The following is a 17,825-nucleotide window of genomic DNA, read 5'->3' as shown; positions in this document are numbered from 1 at the left end:
TATCTTAAATAACTTGTGCATAGCACTTCATTTTTTATAACGAGATTTTGGCCAAATGACAGAAAAAAACACAGCTACAGTAAACTTTATAACATGTAACATGCCTCAGATGCAGCCGTTCTAATGACGGACAAATCACGACATTCGCTGGTCAAAAATTGCAAGTATATAATCATACAGAAAGCCGCAATATTAACTTCGACATTTTAAAAATACAGTTCCCTGAAAAGTAGCTGTTTTGGTCATAAGAGTTTTCTGACCAACAGCGGGGTGGGTTTTTGGGGGGCCCAAAAAATTATTTTGCCTATGTCACAATATGAGCTAAACTCGGCCCTGAACACACTATTTGACTTTAAAATCTGAACAGATTTTAAAACACAATTCATCATACACTTGCCGACTTTGTAAATGGTTACAGAGAAAAACTGGGCATCATAAATGTAAACTCATATATCAAATACTACTACTAAGAAACTCATGCAGAAACACGCATCTCATTGACAGAAGATGCATGACAAAAATGAAAACAATATTTGTTTTAAAATTGACTCAGAATATTAAATGTCTGATCCTGACTTGATGGAATCATAGTCTGAAGCTAAAAAAAAAAAAAAAAAAAAAAAATGGAATCTGTGCCCATCAAATGCCCATCATACACTTTGTGACCCAACTGCACAAAATCTGTAGATTTGCTCTGAATTTCAGCAACTAGCGATGACTTGTCCAGACTCCAAAACAGAGCAAAAAAGTTGTGTAGTGTATTCAAGCCTTTAACTACTTAAACTGTAATTCTGATAATATACTTTGTAATGAAAACAAATCTACAGTAGTGACCAAAAGTGATGTCTGGAGGGGATATTTGTTTTTTATGACTCTAAAAGTTTGATTTAACAATCAAAATATAAGGAAAAGATTTTATATATTTTTTAAATATTTAAATATGAAGGAAAAACAACACACTAAACTTGGTTGAGGTATTTATCTGGCAAAATTATTTGGCAAAAAAAAAAAAAAATAGGCAAACTATACAGCTACATGTTTTATTGTGATATGCAAAAAATTAATAGAAAAACAAAAAGCTCACATGAAAAAGCATATGTTGACTATAACATACTCAGTATTTAATATTTTGTTGGTTCTCTCTTGTTTCTGTATGTGCTCATAATTTCTTTATATTACAGCCTGGCCAAAAATTATGTCCGAACAATTTGGCATGTTTCATTGCGTTATATAAAACAATTTACTCCAAGCACAACTACACTTAAAAAATCTTAAAAAAAAATTAACAAGTCAAGTTGAGTAATCTTTATTTATATAGCGCTTTATACAATACAGATTACAGTTCTAACAGAAAAATGATGCATTTCGTCAGTTGTTCAGCTCAAGTCAGTTCAGTGTTGATTTAGTTCTGTTGTAAAGATCATCAATTATTAAATTAGTTCATTTCATCTATATTGTTGAATATTAAGTGTCCCCAACTAAGCAAGCAAGAGGCGACACTGGCAAGGAACTCAAACTCCATCAGGTGACAGAATGGAGAAAAAAACCTTGGGAGAAACCAGGCTCAGTCGGATGGGCCAGTTCTCCTCTGGCCAACGAACGAACATGGTGTGATTATGATTCAGGCTGCGCCACAAGTCAGAATTCAGATCGGGATAGCATTCAAATATTCATCCAGTTCCTTTTGCTTGAAGATGTCAATTTTCCTAGGCCAGACATCACTTTTGGCCACTATACTGTAAGTATATTCAAAATGATTAAATATGTAATATCAAAAATATAAAACAAAACAGTCTCTTGTTTCCCATACTGTTTTTCATTACCTGATCATAAGGAAGTATAGTTATTCATTTTTATGCCGTTCACACCTTAAAGCAGCGTAGTTCCTGCATGCTTTCTTCCAAAAGATGAACATTGATCGCAAATTAATTTCTACAGCTAACATTTAATGTGACGTGAATAATTTAGAAATATGATTAAAATGTCAAAAAATATAATCTAAATAAATAATATTTATATTATAAATATACAAAAAATAAATTGCTCCATATTATTCAAGCTGATTAGCCAATTACTTTTTTCTCTCTCTTTTTTTTTTTTTACACAGAGTTTCACAATATGCAAGTAAATAGTCATTTAGATTAAGTCCTCTTTCATATAATTTGCAAATGACACTATATTGATTATGCGCATTATTTAAGGCATGTTCTCCTGACAGGTGGAAGAGATCCGTGGCTGTATTGAAAAGCTGTCAGAGGATGTAGAACAGGTCAAGAAGCAGCACAGTGCCATCCTGGCAGCACCCAACCCTGATGAAAGTGAGTTCCACCCACACAGTTTTATCCAAACTACTGCCCCAGTGTATACACAGCATCTATGAAGAAGCATTCACATTCATTTTAGTGTGTTTTAAAAAATGAAAATTCAACCTCTAGAATATTCTTGTTTTTCGTACCGTATGTGACACTTCATCCGTGAGACGTTCAGGCATACAATAAAAAAAAAAAAAAAAATGTGCAAATTTGATGTTTTACCTCCCCCATATCTCCCTCTAGGATCTATCCATTCGGGCACACAAATATAAACCACACAGACACACGTTTGTGAATGCATATCTATGTTATCTCAGGGCAAGATGACACATTTTTACATTAGCTTTCAACTTCACCCACGTTTTCATCATTTAATGTGATGCACTGTATATTTGTCTACTACACCGCTCGCCCTTAAAGGGATAGTTCACCCAAAAATGAAAATTCTGTCATCATTTACTCCCCCTCAAATTGTTCCAAACCTGTATAAAATTCTTTGTTCTGCTGAACATAAAGGAAGATATTTGGAAGAATGTTTGTAACCAAACAGATCTCTCCCCCCATTTACCACCATAGTAGGAAAAATAAATATATGGTAGTCAATGGGGGATGAGATCTGCTTTAAAAGCATAAAATCTGACTTGTGTGCTATATTCAAAATCTTTGCATGGAAATTTAAACTACTACTTTTTTGAACATTTTAGTACAGAAGGTGAGTAAATGAGGACAGAATTTGTATTTTTTGCAACTTTAACACATGTACGACCCCTAAAAAGTTATGCTTGCATATTCGGTCACAATGCAGGAAGATTGTGAGGGGTGCAAATTCGATAAAGAATTTATCGCTTTTTGGAAAGCACCAGCTCCATGACTTCACTGCAGTTGTGTGGTAAGATATATGAGCTCATTGGTGAGCCTATTCAAGCCTTTCTCCAATACCTTGCATTTGTGCCACCCACTCTACAAAAGAGTCGCCACATTGCTCCAAGTGTTTGTTAGACCCAGCCCACACACCTCATAGTGCACCAGCCCACACTGCATCTATAGAGGCTGTTTCTTCAGCTCTGAGTCCTCAAATGTTGCTAAAAAATCCTGCTCACCTCATCTTTCCCCAGCAACAATGTTCAATTACGGCAAATGTCTATGAGTGTTCGAGTCATTCCAGTATTGTCTGTGACTAATATGTGAGGTCATTCTGACAGAGCAGCTCTTTAGTATATGTGCAGCAAGTCAACTGTCAAATCAATGAGGTTACAACATTATTTAATGAAGAAATGCTTTTGTTGGATCCGTTTTTTTTTTTTTTACAGGTACTCAAAAATTGCTTCTGAATTAACAGTGAATAGCAAATAGACCATTTTATAGGTGCAGTGTGTATTTTTATTTTTTACTTTTTTTGTTAAAATACTTTTATCTCATTTCATAGGCTATTTTTTGTGAAAAGCAAGTGAAGAGAGTCATTATTTTTGTGTCATTATTCCTATTGGTGGCACTAGTGGTGCCAAAAATACATACTTCACCTTTTAATAGTAATCAAACATAAGTTTCAGGGCAGGTTAAATATATAAAATAGATTTGGGGCTACAAAAAAAGTGCCATAGTACTTCCATGTTTGGATATGTACCATTTCAAATGGAAGTAAATGGTGCCCCTGTGAGTGTGATATTGCTTTTATACAACAGTTCAAGAAGGCAATATTGAGTAACTTACACTTTAGACACAATATTGCCAGTTACTTTGCCTATTTTTCATCATAGACAAAGACTAAATAACACACAGTAGTGGTGTTTTGTGATTCCTGAATGAATCAGTGTTATTGAACAAATTCTTTGAGTGACTGATTCAGTGATTCGTTCATAAAAACAGTCACTTGTTTTCATTCCTGATTGAATTAGTGTTTTTAAAGAAATCATTTGAGTTAATGATTCAATGACTCACCCAAAAAGACAGTCATTTGTTTCATTTCTGATTGAATTATTGTTTTTAAACAAATATTTTGAGTGAATAATTCAGTGACTCACTCATATAGATGGTCACTTGAACACACCATTTGAATGAATGATTCAGTGACTCACTTCTTGCCACCTACAGGTGTAACCATGTAACTGCAGAAAGAGTAAAAGAAAAATCTGTACACTGTTTAAAAAGTTTTAGCATTTAAGTTAAGCATTTTTCAGGACTCTTGGAACACTGCTCAGCCAATCAAACTCGAGGCCCAGAACTGTTTAATATTGTAAATAACTTCACACAAACATGTTATTAAAGAATTCTATTATTTTAGTCTCATGTTAACCTGTTTAATATTGAAGTATTGTGGCTATACTATGCTTGTGGCTATATTTTAGCATGTATTGCCTGGCTCTATTTACTTCCATTATAAGTGCTTTATTGTAACTACAAATTTTTTTAAATTATTTTCTGTTGTAACTGACATTATGCCGCAAATGCCATTGACACATCTTATTGAACGCATTTAACCCCAAACCCAGAGTGCCCTCTAAAGCTGCCTGGCTTAGTTAAAGAAATCCACAGCCTATGAATGACTCAGCTGCTATAGATGAATCTTTAAAAGATGATGTCTCACTGTGTCTGACAGTTTTGGTTCAGTTTCGTACATTTGACTGCATGTGATTCGCTTTGGTTTCAATGCATGGTTTCTTTGTTTCTGTTATGTTGTTGCATGCATGTATAAGAACATTATTTTCTTTTTTTCCTGTTCTCTTTTCTTTTGCCTCCCCCCCTGTCTGTTTTCACCACGCTGCATGAAGGATGAAGAGAACCTGTGGAAGTTGAGTGTCTGTCTCGATATCTGTGTCAGTGTGAAACAGAAACCTGAGGAGAGGTGGAGAACATATTTAATAAACCAATTCTTAAAGGAATAGGGCACCCAAAATGAAATGTTGTCATTATTTACTCACGCTCATGTTGTTTCAAGATGTTAGGAAGACATGCACTCAAAAGTAACAAAAGTACATGCCAGTTTATACATTAGGGCTCCAGACTGTGACCAAATGGTCACATTTTGCAATCTTTTTACCTGCCGGTGTAACTAAATTTTGTTAGAGGTCACATTGGTGCAACCACCACGTTGCCCAACTGATGAGAGCTGCCATTTCTGTTGCACATAATGCATATGAGAAACATCAAATGGCAAATGAAACAAAAGCGGAACGTAACAGCGTTACTCGTTTGAGCTGCGAAACACAGACCGTTCAACTCAGACAACAAACAGTGCAACGCAGCGCGATACTGTTACTACACAGCTCTGGGAGATCCAGTGAGAAAGCGGTTTAATTCGCCACAGAATTGATAACATCGCAGAGAAATCTAGTGGGAAGCATTTAAATTCGGTGAAGTATCCTCGGTTACAAACTACATGTATAATATCAAACATGAATAAGGTTATATAAGGTTCTCCAGTCCACAACAAAATCACCAACATTCACCATGGATGTAATGTAAGTAAAGCTAACTGTAACCATGGTTGCAGAAATGGTCGAGTGTTTTTACATGATTCATTTCAGGGTTCATGCAAACTTTTGAGAGTGAAATTCAAGGACTTTTTAAAGTGCTTCATACTTTTTCAAACACTTCAAAGCTTTAATTTTAGTGTTAAAGTTATTTTTAATGTGATTTGTAAAACTAAAAGTTAAAAGATGAAGCAAAACTTTTATTTAAAAACGACATGAAATTACCGCTATAACCAGTAGATGGCAGCAGAGGAGCACTTATTGGCGTATTAGGCAAGGCAATTTTATTTGTATAGCACATTTCATACACAATGGTAATTCAGAGTGCTTTACATAAAGAAGAACCAAATACATAATATTAATGGAGCACATAAGAAATAGATATTAGCCATTTCCACTCCCTAATATATGGAAAAGTAGGAAATGTCAAAGTCTCATGTAAAACAAAAACTTCTTCAAATTGTGACTGAAAAAGAAAAACAGAAAGCAAGTAAAGAGTGCTCCTTTTATAATCACTGAAGTTGTCAGTTCAGTAAGGCATATTTAATAAGTGTTGAATATTTACATTTTTCCCTTATAAAAATCATCATATCACTATACTTTTGCATTAATAAGTGCAGTTACTAATAATATGACATGTTATTAGTAACTGCACTTATTAATGCAAAACTATAGTAATATAGTTACAAAACGCTACCAAATCAGGTGCTGGCGCCACCATCTGTAGAACTTAGTGGCACCGGTGCCACTGCTCTCAAATGTTAGTCTGGAGCCCTGTTGCCGTGTTCAAAAAAATGATCAAAAAGAAAAAATTCAGTGGTCATATGGACTATTATACGTTTTTCGTCTTTTTGGTTGTGTAAATCACCATCTCCTGTTATTTACGGAAAAGGATGCTCAGACATTCTGCTTAAGATCAACTTTTGAGTTTTGCAAAATTATACAGAGCAAATGACGTGGGAGTGAGTATGTGACTTGATAAATTTTCCATTTATGGCTTTAAATGTCTAACTTAAATTGTTCTCCTTGTATTATTCTCCTTCAGTTTCAGTGTATATAGTGTTGTGTGTGTTTTTGTTATTTATTGAGCTTGTAATGTTATACAAACTGCATAACATGTACAGTATAGAAGAATTTAAGGTTTATTTTCGAGGAGTTCAAGGAGAATTTGAGGCCAATGCCCATTTCTCTTTCTTACAGCAGAAGCCTTTGTATTCAATACATACAAAAATGGAAAGACAGACACTGTCATTTTTCCTTTTCCTTTTATCCAAAATATTCCACTCAGAATATGACAGGAATATTATCTCAGTCACTGGCAAGTTCACGGGTGACGTCAGCTTGATCAAGCTAACGTTTGTGTGTTTAGATCTTTAACCAAGAGTGTAATACCATCCCCCTCACCCTCAAGTGATACAGCTTTATTGTGATCTCAGGAACATTTCTGGGTCAGCGCTTCTGGAAGCTAATCCACAACATCTACGTTAGCAGCCCAAGTTCTCCATTAATACACCCCCACCACAAAACCAAAGCATTTCATGGATTTTTTATTATCCTTTTACTGAGGTCACCCTATTTTTACATTACATACTTTTGTATGTGCTACTGTACAGAGCTAAATGTGCAACGTTTGTGGAAAAAGCCAGCTTGCTAAAAGATGAGCGAATCCCTCTCTTTTAAATTCTGCAGTTGTGACCTTCAGCAAAAATGTTAACCTCTGTTGGCTCTACGGGTGACTAATGGTTACCTCTTTGCCCTAGTTCATTAATTCACCCAATCAGCTTAAATGACTAAATTAGCCATCAAAATTATAGCACAGAATGAACTCCTGCCCCCAAAAGTTCTCCATGTTGCCCTGCAGGTGAGTGACGTTAGCAAGTAAAAATGAGCTGTGCATAGTTCACTTAGCGAGGGATGATAAATTTGATGGTTAGCATTTCTTTACTGCCAATGGTCTGGATTTTATTGCATGTTCAATATATAAACATAAAAGCATTGCTATAAGTGTTAATTTATTTGTTGGAATGTTTTTCTAAATGCATTTTGCAGTAGGCGGTAATATGTGGCCAAAAAAACAACAACAACAAAAAAACCTGCAGAAATTACATAATGTTTTTTTTAAGCAGACATCAACAAACACCATATGCTACACAGAATTCAGGTTCATGTAATTTATCTAGCTATCATAAATTACTAGTAAATTCATATTAGATAAACATTAGCTAATAAAAGATCATAAAAGTCTGTTATTAATAGGCCAAGCCAGACCTGTAAGAGCCTTTTCATATTTTATGAGGAAATTTTGAGGGAAAAAAAAATCTGCAGAATTCTGTGAATTTGTGAAAAATATTTAATAAACAAACATGCAGAGGTAGATTTTGTAGAACTGTATGAATGAAAATTTTGCAGAAATCCTAAACCTCACGTTTCTGATGCAACAGGCTTGCTTTAGCAAACATGTGGCAACTGCTAACTGATACAAATAAAATCACATTTAAGAGCTATTAAAGTGCTGGTCAGATGTCATGTTAAACAGTGGGTGTGACAAGAAACATTCTCATCGGTCAAATCGATCTCTCGACCACATGAGAAAAAAAAAGCTGACATGAGACAACGGCTTGTTTAGAACAGGAAAGAGCAGGACCGCATTTAGCTGTCTGTAAGGACAACAATAGTGTAGCGGTGTGCAAATATTGCGATGCAAACTCAGTGACAGGAGATACATTACACTTTTGTTTAATCGATGGACAGGGGAACTGGCCACACCCTGACTACAGCACTTTAACAGACATGAGTGACTAAACAGATCATTTGTTTTACAGGACAGCATTGCTTTTTACACTGTTTTGTTTGTCATGTGCTTTTTTAAAAATAAAAGTGATTTAAATATTTTTAATGGCACATTAGCAATATTTATGAATCACAAATAGTTTTAATTTATTTTTAATTAATTTAAATAATTTCTACTCTTTGAAAGTTTGTAATTCTCTGATAAAGGGAATATGCAGGTATCAATGCAGATGTTCAGATTTTTCTAAATGCTTAAAAAAGTCATTTTTCATATACAAATATATTAAGGATATTACAAAAATATGTTCCAGCATACTGAATTTGGTCAACCCAACATGCAAATCAAAATAATACCCAATTGCCAAAAGCTAACAATCAATTAACTTAACTAAAGAGATTATATTTTGAGGAAAATAGAGGCAAATTTAACCTTTCAACACTCCTAAAAATGAGGAAAAAGTAATTAAGAACACACAATTAAAAAGTTTAAAGCCATTATGAGCTATCCTTTAAAAGCCAAAAAAAAAAAGCAATCATTCTTGGGCACAGAAAGTTCTCCTAATTGAAGAATCACCCGTATATACTATGAAACGACAATCAAAGTGATGAATTACTGTTCACAACGTATAGACGTATAATTTATCACCCTTCTCCCACCCGCCGCCCACTGTCCATCCCCTGAAAGTGATCAGCAGGAGTCACAATATTGATGGCCAGGAGGAGACGCTGAGAGATTTAAAGTGTGGGGCTTGTATAAATTCTCAATCCGTCTTATTAAACCCTATTTATTGATAAGTTGTGTATATGTGTTTTAATTATGCCAACACATGGAGTGAATTATTGAACCAGCATTTATTGGCATAGGGCATGATTTGGCAAATGAGATATGCTACGCTGCTGAGGAAATATGAGAATTTGTTCAGCTTAGTTAAAATAACATACATAAGGACATGCTGCTGCAAGAATATATTAAAAACCCCCGTAGCAGATTTCTACAGGTGGCACTAGGGAGGAGGAGGGGTAAACAACATTTTTTATAATCGCGCCACAGGGCGATCGCAGGCTTGGGTACGAAACATATGGTCACATGGATTAGGAAGTACATCTAGTTGGCTAATGTCACAACGTTATAGGAACCAATCAGCGCTCGGTTAGAGTCATGACTGAACTAAAATCAGACAGTCAGTGTACACATATATTATGATAAATATTTCAGTATGAATTTGCAAGTGCATTATTCCTCCTAAATAATCCCTGTTGATAAAGTGATACTGGCATAAATACTCGTAGAGGAAGAAATGTCATGGTCATCAAACTCTCATGGCTGGAGAAATGAGAGAAAGCAGCGAGGGATAGGATTAGTCAGAGGAAAGGAGAGTGTGTAGGTGGGAGTTGAAAAGGCTGAGGTGGTGTCCAGGGAGTGAATGGCACTGCAGTAACTATCAATCAACATATGACTGCAGCCTGCAGTCTGTACACACATCCACCGCTTAACCAGAGTGCTCATTTTTCACTTTAAAGAACAAGAACATTATATGGCCTGAGATATTTTCAAAGGTTACAGTCTTAAAAACTAACATACACTGCACTGCAAAAAATCTGGATTGTTAATCTGTATTTTGGTCAAGTGCTCCAGTAAAAAATTGATTATGAAAAATAAGAAGATTTTTAGATTTTTTGTTAGAAAATCTATCTATCTATCTATCTATCTATCTATCTATCTATCTATCTATCTATCTATCTATCTATCTATCTATCTATCTATCTATCTATCTATCTATCTATCTATCTATCTATCTATATCTGTCTGTCTGTCTGTCTATCGTAATGCAGTATGTTGTCACACGACTTCGTACCCATGCAACCAGTGCTCATTAACAATGAAAACTCAACCTTATATGTATTTAAACAACTTTTCTTTTGTATTTCCTTGTGTTTTTGCTCTGCAGAGACCAAGCAGGAGTTGGAGGACCTCACAGCTGACATTAAGAAGACAGCCAATAAAGTGCGCTCTAAATTAAAAGGTATAAAAAACAGAAATTTTAACTTTATTAGCACTTTTATATTTCTGTATGATTGTTTTAACATGTATTTTATGTAAAACATTAAAAACTATTATCCTGCTCTCTCTATATAAATAATGAAACAGATCAGCTTGAGATAGTGAACATTCTTGCAATGTTCTTCAACTCCTTGAATTTAGCGTGAGAAAATGAGAAGTCTATCTGCAAGTATACATGAAGTTTAGTCCTCTAAAAGCTCCTAAAACCTTCTTCATCACGTAGGCAAAGCTAATTTGGACTCAATCTTTGATTCAAAAGGCAGCCACCTGAGGCGAAGGGAGTTGAGCAATAGAAAATTCTTAACAAGTAGGAGTTTCAACTAATCTCTTTTGAAGTGTTCTCCTTCTGAAGTCGCTCAGGAAAAGACAAAAAGTTGCACTCCACCCCAAGAACAAGATAACATTTTTCAGTAACTAATACAGTATAAGTAATTAAATTAATTGAAATGTATTTTTATTACACCTATACCTAATACTTAGAGAGAGGTATCAAGTCACCTTTATTTATATAGCACTTTTTACAATGTAGATTGTGTCAAAGCAGCTTTACATTGATAACTGGTACATTATTTTGGCTGCACAGCAGCTCTTAAAGAATAGTGTCAATGCAGGCAGATCAAAGCACTGTTGAATATCAAATGTCAAGTCAAATGTCAAGTGTCCCCAACTAAGCAAGCCAAAGGCGACAGCAGCAAGGAACCTAAACTCCAACAGGTGACATCGGGTGGCAAACAAGTGGCAAATAGGTGTTAAAATGGAGAAAAAAACTTGGGAGAAACCAGGCTTAGTCGGGAGGCCAGTTCTCCGCTGGCGAACAGTGCTTTGTTACGACTCAGGATGCTATCATAAGTCCAATAGGATCGCAACATTCAAAGTATTTATTTATCAGTATCAGTTAGCATTCTCATTCATCTCAATGGCAGTTGATCGACCAGAAGTACATGACCTGCCAACTTTGTTTTCAGACATTTTTTAGAGCCATTCACCTGAGCCTTGAATGCCATGTGATTAATCTCTTTGGAAACCACAAGAAAATTACTTCATGACAACATTAATTGGTTGATGGCAACACAAACCCTTATAAAAATATTATTCTATTTTTACTATTTGCATAACATATATTTATATATAACATATTAAATGTATTCACCTTATTTTTCAGGTAAGTGTGGGCGTAGCCATTTGTAATTTTATTGTGTCTGGCTTCTAGTGTCATTCGCTTCCAGTTATTTTTAGCTGTACAAAACAGCTTGTTATGCTGCTTGATATTGCAAACTGGTATTTCTTACCATATTATTTTAATGCATTGTCTTAATTATAAACATGCTGGTTTGTAGAGCAAATAGTTTTACTTTACACTTTGATATTCTTCTTGTTATTTCCTTATAGTGGCTAATAATTCAGAAGTCTTGCACATTCACAGAAAACACCTTACTTCTGCATATATACACACACATATATATATATATACACTGATCAGGCATAACATTATGACCACTGACAGGTGAAGTGAATAACACTATCTCATCATATTCATCACGGCACCTGTTAGTGGGTGGGATATATTAGGCAGCAACTGAACATTTTGTCCTCAAAGTTGATGTGTTAGAAGCAGGAAAAATGGGCAAGCGTAAGGATTTGAGCGAGTTTGACACGGGCCAAATTGTGATGGCTAGATGACTGGGTCAGAGCATCTCCAAAACTGCAGCTCTTGTGGGGTGTTCCCTGTCTGCAGTGGTCATTATCTATCAAAAGTGCTCCAAGGAAGGAACAGTGGTGAACCGGCGACAGGGTCATGGGTGGTCAAGGCTCACTGATGCATGTGGGGAGCGAAGGCTGGCCCGTGTGGTCCGATCCAACAGACGAGCTACTGTAGCTCAAATTTCTCAAGAAGTTAATGCTGGTTCTGATAGAAAGGTGTCAGAATACCCAGTGCATCAGTTTGTTGCATATCGGGCTGCATAGCTGCAGACCAGTCAGGGTGCCCATGCTGACCCCTGTCCACCGCCGAAAGCGGCAACAGTGGGAACGTGAGCATCAGAACTGGACCACGGAGCAATGGAAGAAGGTGGCCTGGTCTGATGAATCACGTTTTCTTTTACATCAAGTGGATGGCCGGGTACGTGTGTGTCGCTTACCTGGGGAACACATGGCAGATGTACAGATACCAGAGCACATCTTCAGGGGTCTAGTGGAGTCCATGCCTCGACGGATCAGGGCTGATTTGGCAGCAAAAAGGTGGTCATAATGTTATGCCTGATCGGTTTGTGTGTGTGTGTGTGTGTGTGTGTGTGTGTGTGTGTGTGTGTATATATATATATATATATATATATATATATATATATATATATATATATATATATATATGTTTTTGTTTTTTTGCAACTGTATCTTTAAATTTTCTACATGCAAGTAGCCTACAGTGACGGTCCTTCTGATAGCTACTTCATCTACACTCTCGTTGATGCAGCCAGTGACACATGGTGCACACAGCTCCATTAGAACTGAATGGAGTGTGAATCCCATTGTCTCCTGAAGTGGACAGTGAGATCTATTGTCCTTCTGAGATTAAGGGACTTGTTATTACTCTGGGACTACTTTGTCTGACACCTAGTGTGTATGCACTTTCATTGTAACAGTTCAGCCCGCCAATTACTTTTTCGCATTGTACTTGCAGTGCCACCTCAGTAACTGTTGTAACCAGGTAACTAGAGTGAGACAGCTGCTATATGAAATGTCAATCATTAGAATATGTTGAAGAGGCAATATTTCTCATGATCACTGCGTGCGCATGGGTTTGCTGTTTTACTACAATTTCTTATATTCAGTTTATTTCTCTATTCCACAGCAATCGAACAAAGTATCGAGCAAGAGGAGGGGTTGAACAGATCATCTGCAGATTTGCGGATCCGCAAGACACAGGTATGAAAATAATGAGAAATATTGACATTATTTACGATCTTTATTCTCTTAACGATAATCATTGTCAATCTTTTGAGTTAAATCAATGCAATGTGTAAAATACTTATCACAAAAGAGTCAAGGAACTCGACAAAGAAGAACTTATTATTAATTTATTATTTTTAGTTTAGTTTTCCATTGTCAAGCAATGTCACAACTTCTTAATTATTATATTTAATATTCAATTAATAAATAATCTCAGAATGATACTTTTACTGTTTAACCTTTTTAAATATAAGTGTTACAAGCTATCAGACTTATCAGTTGTTATGAATGATTTCATCTTTTGTTTTGTGTCCATCGAGTTCCACATAATCATGTATAGGCCTATATATAAAAATACATGCATTGTGTCTTTCACTTGGGAATAAGGTCATAGGAAGTGCTCAGGGGATATTCAAGACTTTTTGTTATTATGTTAAATAGTTTCTTTAAAATGGAAGCAATATTCAGCAAAACAGTAACAAATCTGACCTTCAGGGTGTCCAGTGTGCTCAGAGACAGACATACTTCCTGTGACCTCTGCCCTCCCACTGAGCAGCTCTGTCAAACACCCTCCTTAGTGCCATCTGCTGTTCAAAAACAGAATGTGCGCAGTAATATCTCAAACTGCAGCAAAAGCAGGGGCTGATTTCACAATGATCACACTTAGCCCACAATATTATTATCTCGAGCCGCCTACTGTCAGCGCATGTATTCACATCCTGATGTGCAGCCTCTACCTTTATCCCACAGCATTCCACGCTGTCACGCAAGTTTGTGGAGGTGATGACGGAGTACAACACCACGCAGTCCAAATATAGGGACCGCTGCAAGGACCGCATTCAGAGACAACTGGAAATTAGTGAGTTCTGCTAGCACACACAAAGACACACACCCACCCACACGCAAAAGTTGAGAAACATCCTCCACATAACTGGAATGCACAGTTACATTTTAACTACAAATCTTACTAAGTGAAGAGACAGACTGATCATTAAAGCTGTACAGCATGTTACTGGATCAAAACCATGACCTGTGAGCCATATTCTAAGAGTTGATCTAATACAGGAACACAAATCTCATCAAAATACTCAGGATGCAACATAATGATACCATGTACTTCTAATATCTTTAATTAGCTGGCAGAACAACTACCAATGAGGAGCTGGAAGACATGTTGGAGAGCGGGAAACTTGCTATCTTCACTGATGATGTAAGTTTAATAGTCGTCAATCAATGACAAACTAATTTTACTATGACTTCATGATTTCAGGACTAATTCCACTTTAAAATGTAATTTTACCAAGATCCAGTCACAAATAGTAGCCTGAGCCCTTACGGTACTCCTCTGAATGTGCACATTTGGCGTTTTAACTGTTGGGTAATAGTCCACTGAAAAGTGGGCTTCGCAAATGTGCAAGGCAGTCCTAAAGAAAACTAAAACGGTACACGAGACACACTACACTCATACACTTCCCAGACACTTCCCAGGAACTATGAATTGGATTTCCATGGAAGCGCATTCACAATTTGTTGACTGTTTCACCCAATCTAAGTGCAAAAAATCTATATGTGCCAATGTATGTTTAGTAATAGTAACTTGATCTGCTGCCATGAACTTTTTCTCATATTCTCTGTTTAACAGATCAAAATGGACTCCCAGATGACCAAGCAGGCACTAAATGAGATTGAAACCCGACACACTGAGATCATCAAGTTGGAGAACAGCATCCGTGAGCTCCATGACATGTTTGTGGACATGGCCATGCTGGTGGAGAGTCAGGTACAACCAAGAGTCCAACATTTCTTCAGAGCAAAAATGCTCCAAATACTATTTGAACAAATGCTAGTCCCTTTCACAAGGCTGTTAGTAAAGTATATAAAGGATTGTCGATTTGAGAAATTTTGCCAATCAAGTCTGGAAGCAATTAAAGGAATAGTTCAGGCAAAATGAAAACTCTATATTTGTTAAACCTTATGTCGTTACAAACCTGCAAGAAGTGTCATTTAAAGGGATAGTTCACCCAAAATTCTCTCATTTACTCACCCTGAAGTTGTTCCAAACCTGTATGAGTTTCTTTCTTTTGCTGAACACAAGAAGATATTTTGAAGAATGTTGGTAACCAAACAGTTGATGGGCCCCATTGACTTCCATAGTAATTGTCCAAAAGTAATCAGCTGTTTGGTTACCAACATTTTTCAAAATATCTTCTTTTCATTTTTTGGGTGGATTACCTGTTTAATTATTATGTATATACTATTTTATTTATATAGTATTTATTTCAGTTAGTTGCCAAGGAATCATTTCAAATTTTCATTTAAGCTTTTCCACGTAATATATATATATTTTTTTACCAGCTTTATTTCAATTAACGAAGAACAATGAAATAAACAAACATCTGTCAGGCTTGGCTGATCACTGATGCACCATTTTATATTTTGTATGTAAACATGGGCTGGACGAAAAAAGCACTTGGAAGTCTAGTTGCGCTACAAAGTGATGCTCACTTTCAAATGTAGTTCACAGATAGCCATTTATATATATATTTCCACACAACCAAGGACAATGGAAATAGTTTACACGACATTGCTATAGAATGCCATCATGTTAAGGTACAAGGACATACCCCATGGATCAACCTGGGGTTAAGGGCCTTTGCTCAAAGGGCTAAGGGTGCACTCAGTCATCACAACTTGTGGGGTTGAAATCAGGCTGCATAAAAGATTTAAGTGAATCTTAACTTTCAAGTCTTCTGTTTTTTTGCATTTGATACAGTGATTTTGTGTGTGTATGTGGATATTGTGAAGAAGTTGTTTGAAGTGCCTATTTTTGTCATTCACAGGGAGAGATGATTGACAGAATTGAGTATAACGTGGAACACTCTGTGGACTATGTAGAGAGAGCAGTTTCTGACACCAAGAAGGCTGTCAAATACCAGAGTCAGGCACGCAAGGTAAAAACACTATCAGCTGCTACACCTGACGTCTTTCAATATTATGCCTTTTGTGTACAATGATTCACGCATTCTAGAGAACACAGGCTCAGTCCTGTCATGTACAAAAACGAGTAATAGAAGAGCATTTTGAAATTATTCCTAAACCACTTAAAGGTGCCGTAGAATTGAAAATTGAATTTACCTTAGCATAGTTGAATAACAAGAGTTCAGTACATGGAAATGACATACAGTGAGTCTCAAACTCCATTGTTTCCTCCTTCTTGTGTAAATCTCATTTGTTTAAAAGACCTCCGAAGAACAGGCGAATATACATATATATACATGTTACATGTTATCAACATAACACGTTGTTACGTAACAGTCGGGATCATTAATATGTACGCCCCCAATATTTGCATATGCCAGCTCATGTTCAAGGCATTAGACAAGGGCAGGACGTCTGGATCTGTGCACAGCTGAATCATCAGACTAGGTAAGCAAGCAAGGACAATAGCGAAAAATGCCAGACGGAGCAATAATAACTGACATGATCCATGATAACATGATATTTTTAGTGATATTTGTAAATTGTCTTTCTAAATGTTTCATTAGCATGTTGCTAATGTACTGTTAAATGTGGTTAAAGTTACCATCGTTTCTTACTGTATTCACGGAGACAAGAGCCGTCGTTATTTTCATTATTAAACACTTGCAGTCTGTATAATGCATAAACATAACTTCATTGTTTATAAATCTCTCCAACAGTGTGTAATGTTAGCTTTAGCCACAGAGCATAGCCTCAAACTCATTCCGAATCAAATGTAAACATCCAAATAAATACAATACTCACATGATCCGATGTATGCATGCAGCATGCATGACAAACATTTTGTAAAGATCCATTTTGAGGGTTATATTAGCTGTGTGAACTTTGTTTATGCACTGCATTATAGTCGAGAGCTCGGGGGGCCGCAGCCTGAATCGGCGCATTTATAATGATGCCCTAAAATAGGCAGTTAAAAAATGAATTTAAAAAAATCTATGGGGTATTTTGAGCTGAAACTTCACAGACACATTCAGGGGACACCTTAGACTTATATTACATTTTGTGAAAAAACGTTCTAGGGCACCTTTAAACCATCCAAAGAAAAACTATATTGCTCCTTTGGCACTCATTGGCTCTTCAACAGATGCTGTCTGCTCCCAGCTTTTTTGCTGCAGTTTTGCTGGCTAACGTCCATTGCAGTGGTCTAAAGGCAGCAGACTCTTGGTGGTATGCCACCTACTTCTATGCTTTCTGATGAGTCAAATT

At 36.2% G+C, this 17,825-nt stretch overlaps 2 protein-coding genes across 2 annotated transcripts in view; one reads left to right on the top strand and one right to left on the bottom strand.

The window, feature by feature from the left end:
- Positions 1-17,825, bottom strand: part of si:dkeyp-113d7.10 (myoneurin) — an 83,863-nt gene that overhangs the window by 55,827 nt on the left and 10,211 nt on the right. The window lies entirely within an intron of this gene.
- stx1b (syntaxin 1B) overlaps positions 1-17,825 on the top strand; it is a 46,710-nt gene that overhangs the window by 23,834 nt on the left and 5,051 nt on the right. Inside the window, exons 3-9 of the mRNA XM_048203064.1 lie at positions 2,219-2,318; positions 10,522-10,596; positions 13,483-13,556; positions 14,331-14,439; positions 14,717-14,790; positions 15,223-15,360; positions 16,421-16,531. Of these exons, the coding sequence (XP_048059021.1) occupies positions 2,219-2,318; positions 10,522-10,596; positions 13,483-13,556; positions 14,331-14,439; positions 14,717-14,790; positions 15,223-15,360; positions 16,421-16,531 (681 nt within the window). The remainder of the gene's footprint in view (positions 1-2,218; positions 2,319-10,521; positions 10,597-13,482; positions 13,557-14,330; positions 14,440-14,716; positions 14,791-15,222; positions 15,361-16,420; positions 16,532-17,825) is intronic.

Source organism: Megalobrama amblycephala, linkage group LG9 (genome assembly GCF_018812025.1).
Source record: "Megalobrama amblycephala isolate DHTTF-2021 linkage group LG9, ASM1881202v1, whole genome shotgun sequence".
NCBI classification, from domain to species: domain Eukaryota; kingdom Metazoa; phylum Chordata; class Actinopteri; order Cypriniformes; family Xenocyprididae; genus Megalobrama; species Megalobrama amblycephala.
This window is presented reverse-complemented; position numbering and strand designations above follow the sequence as displayed.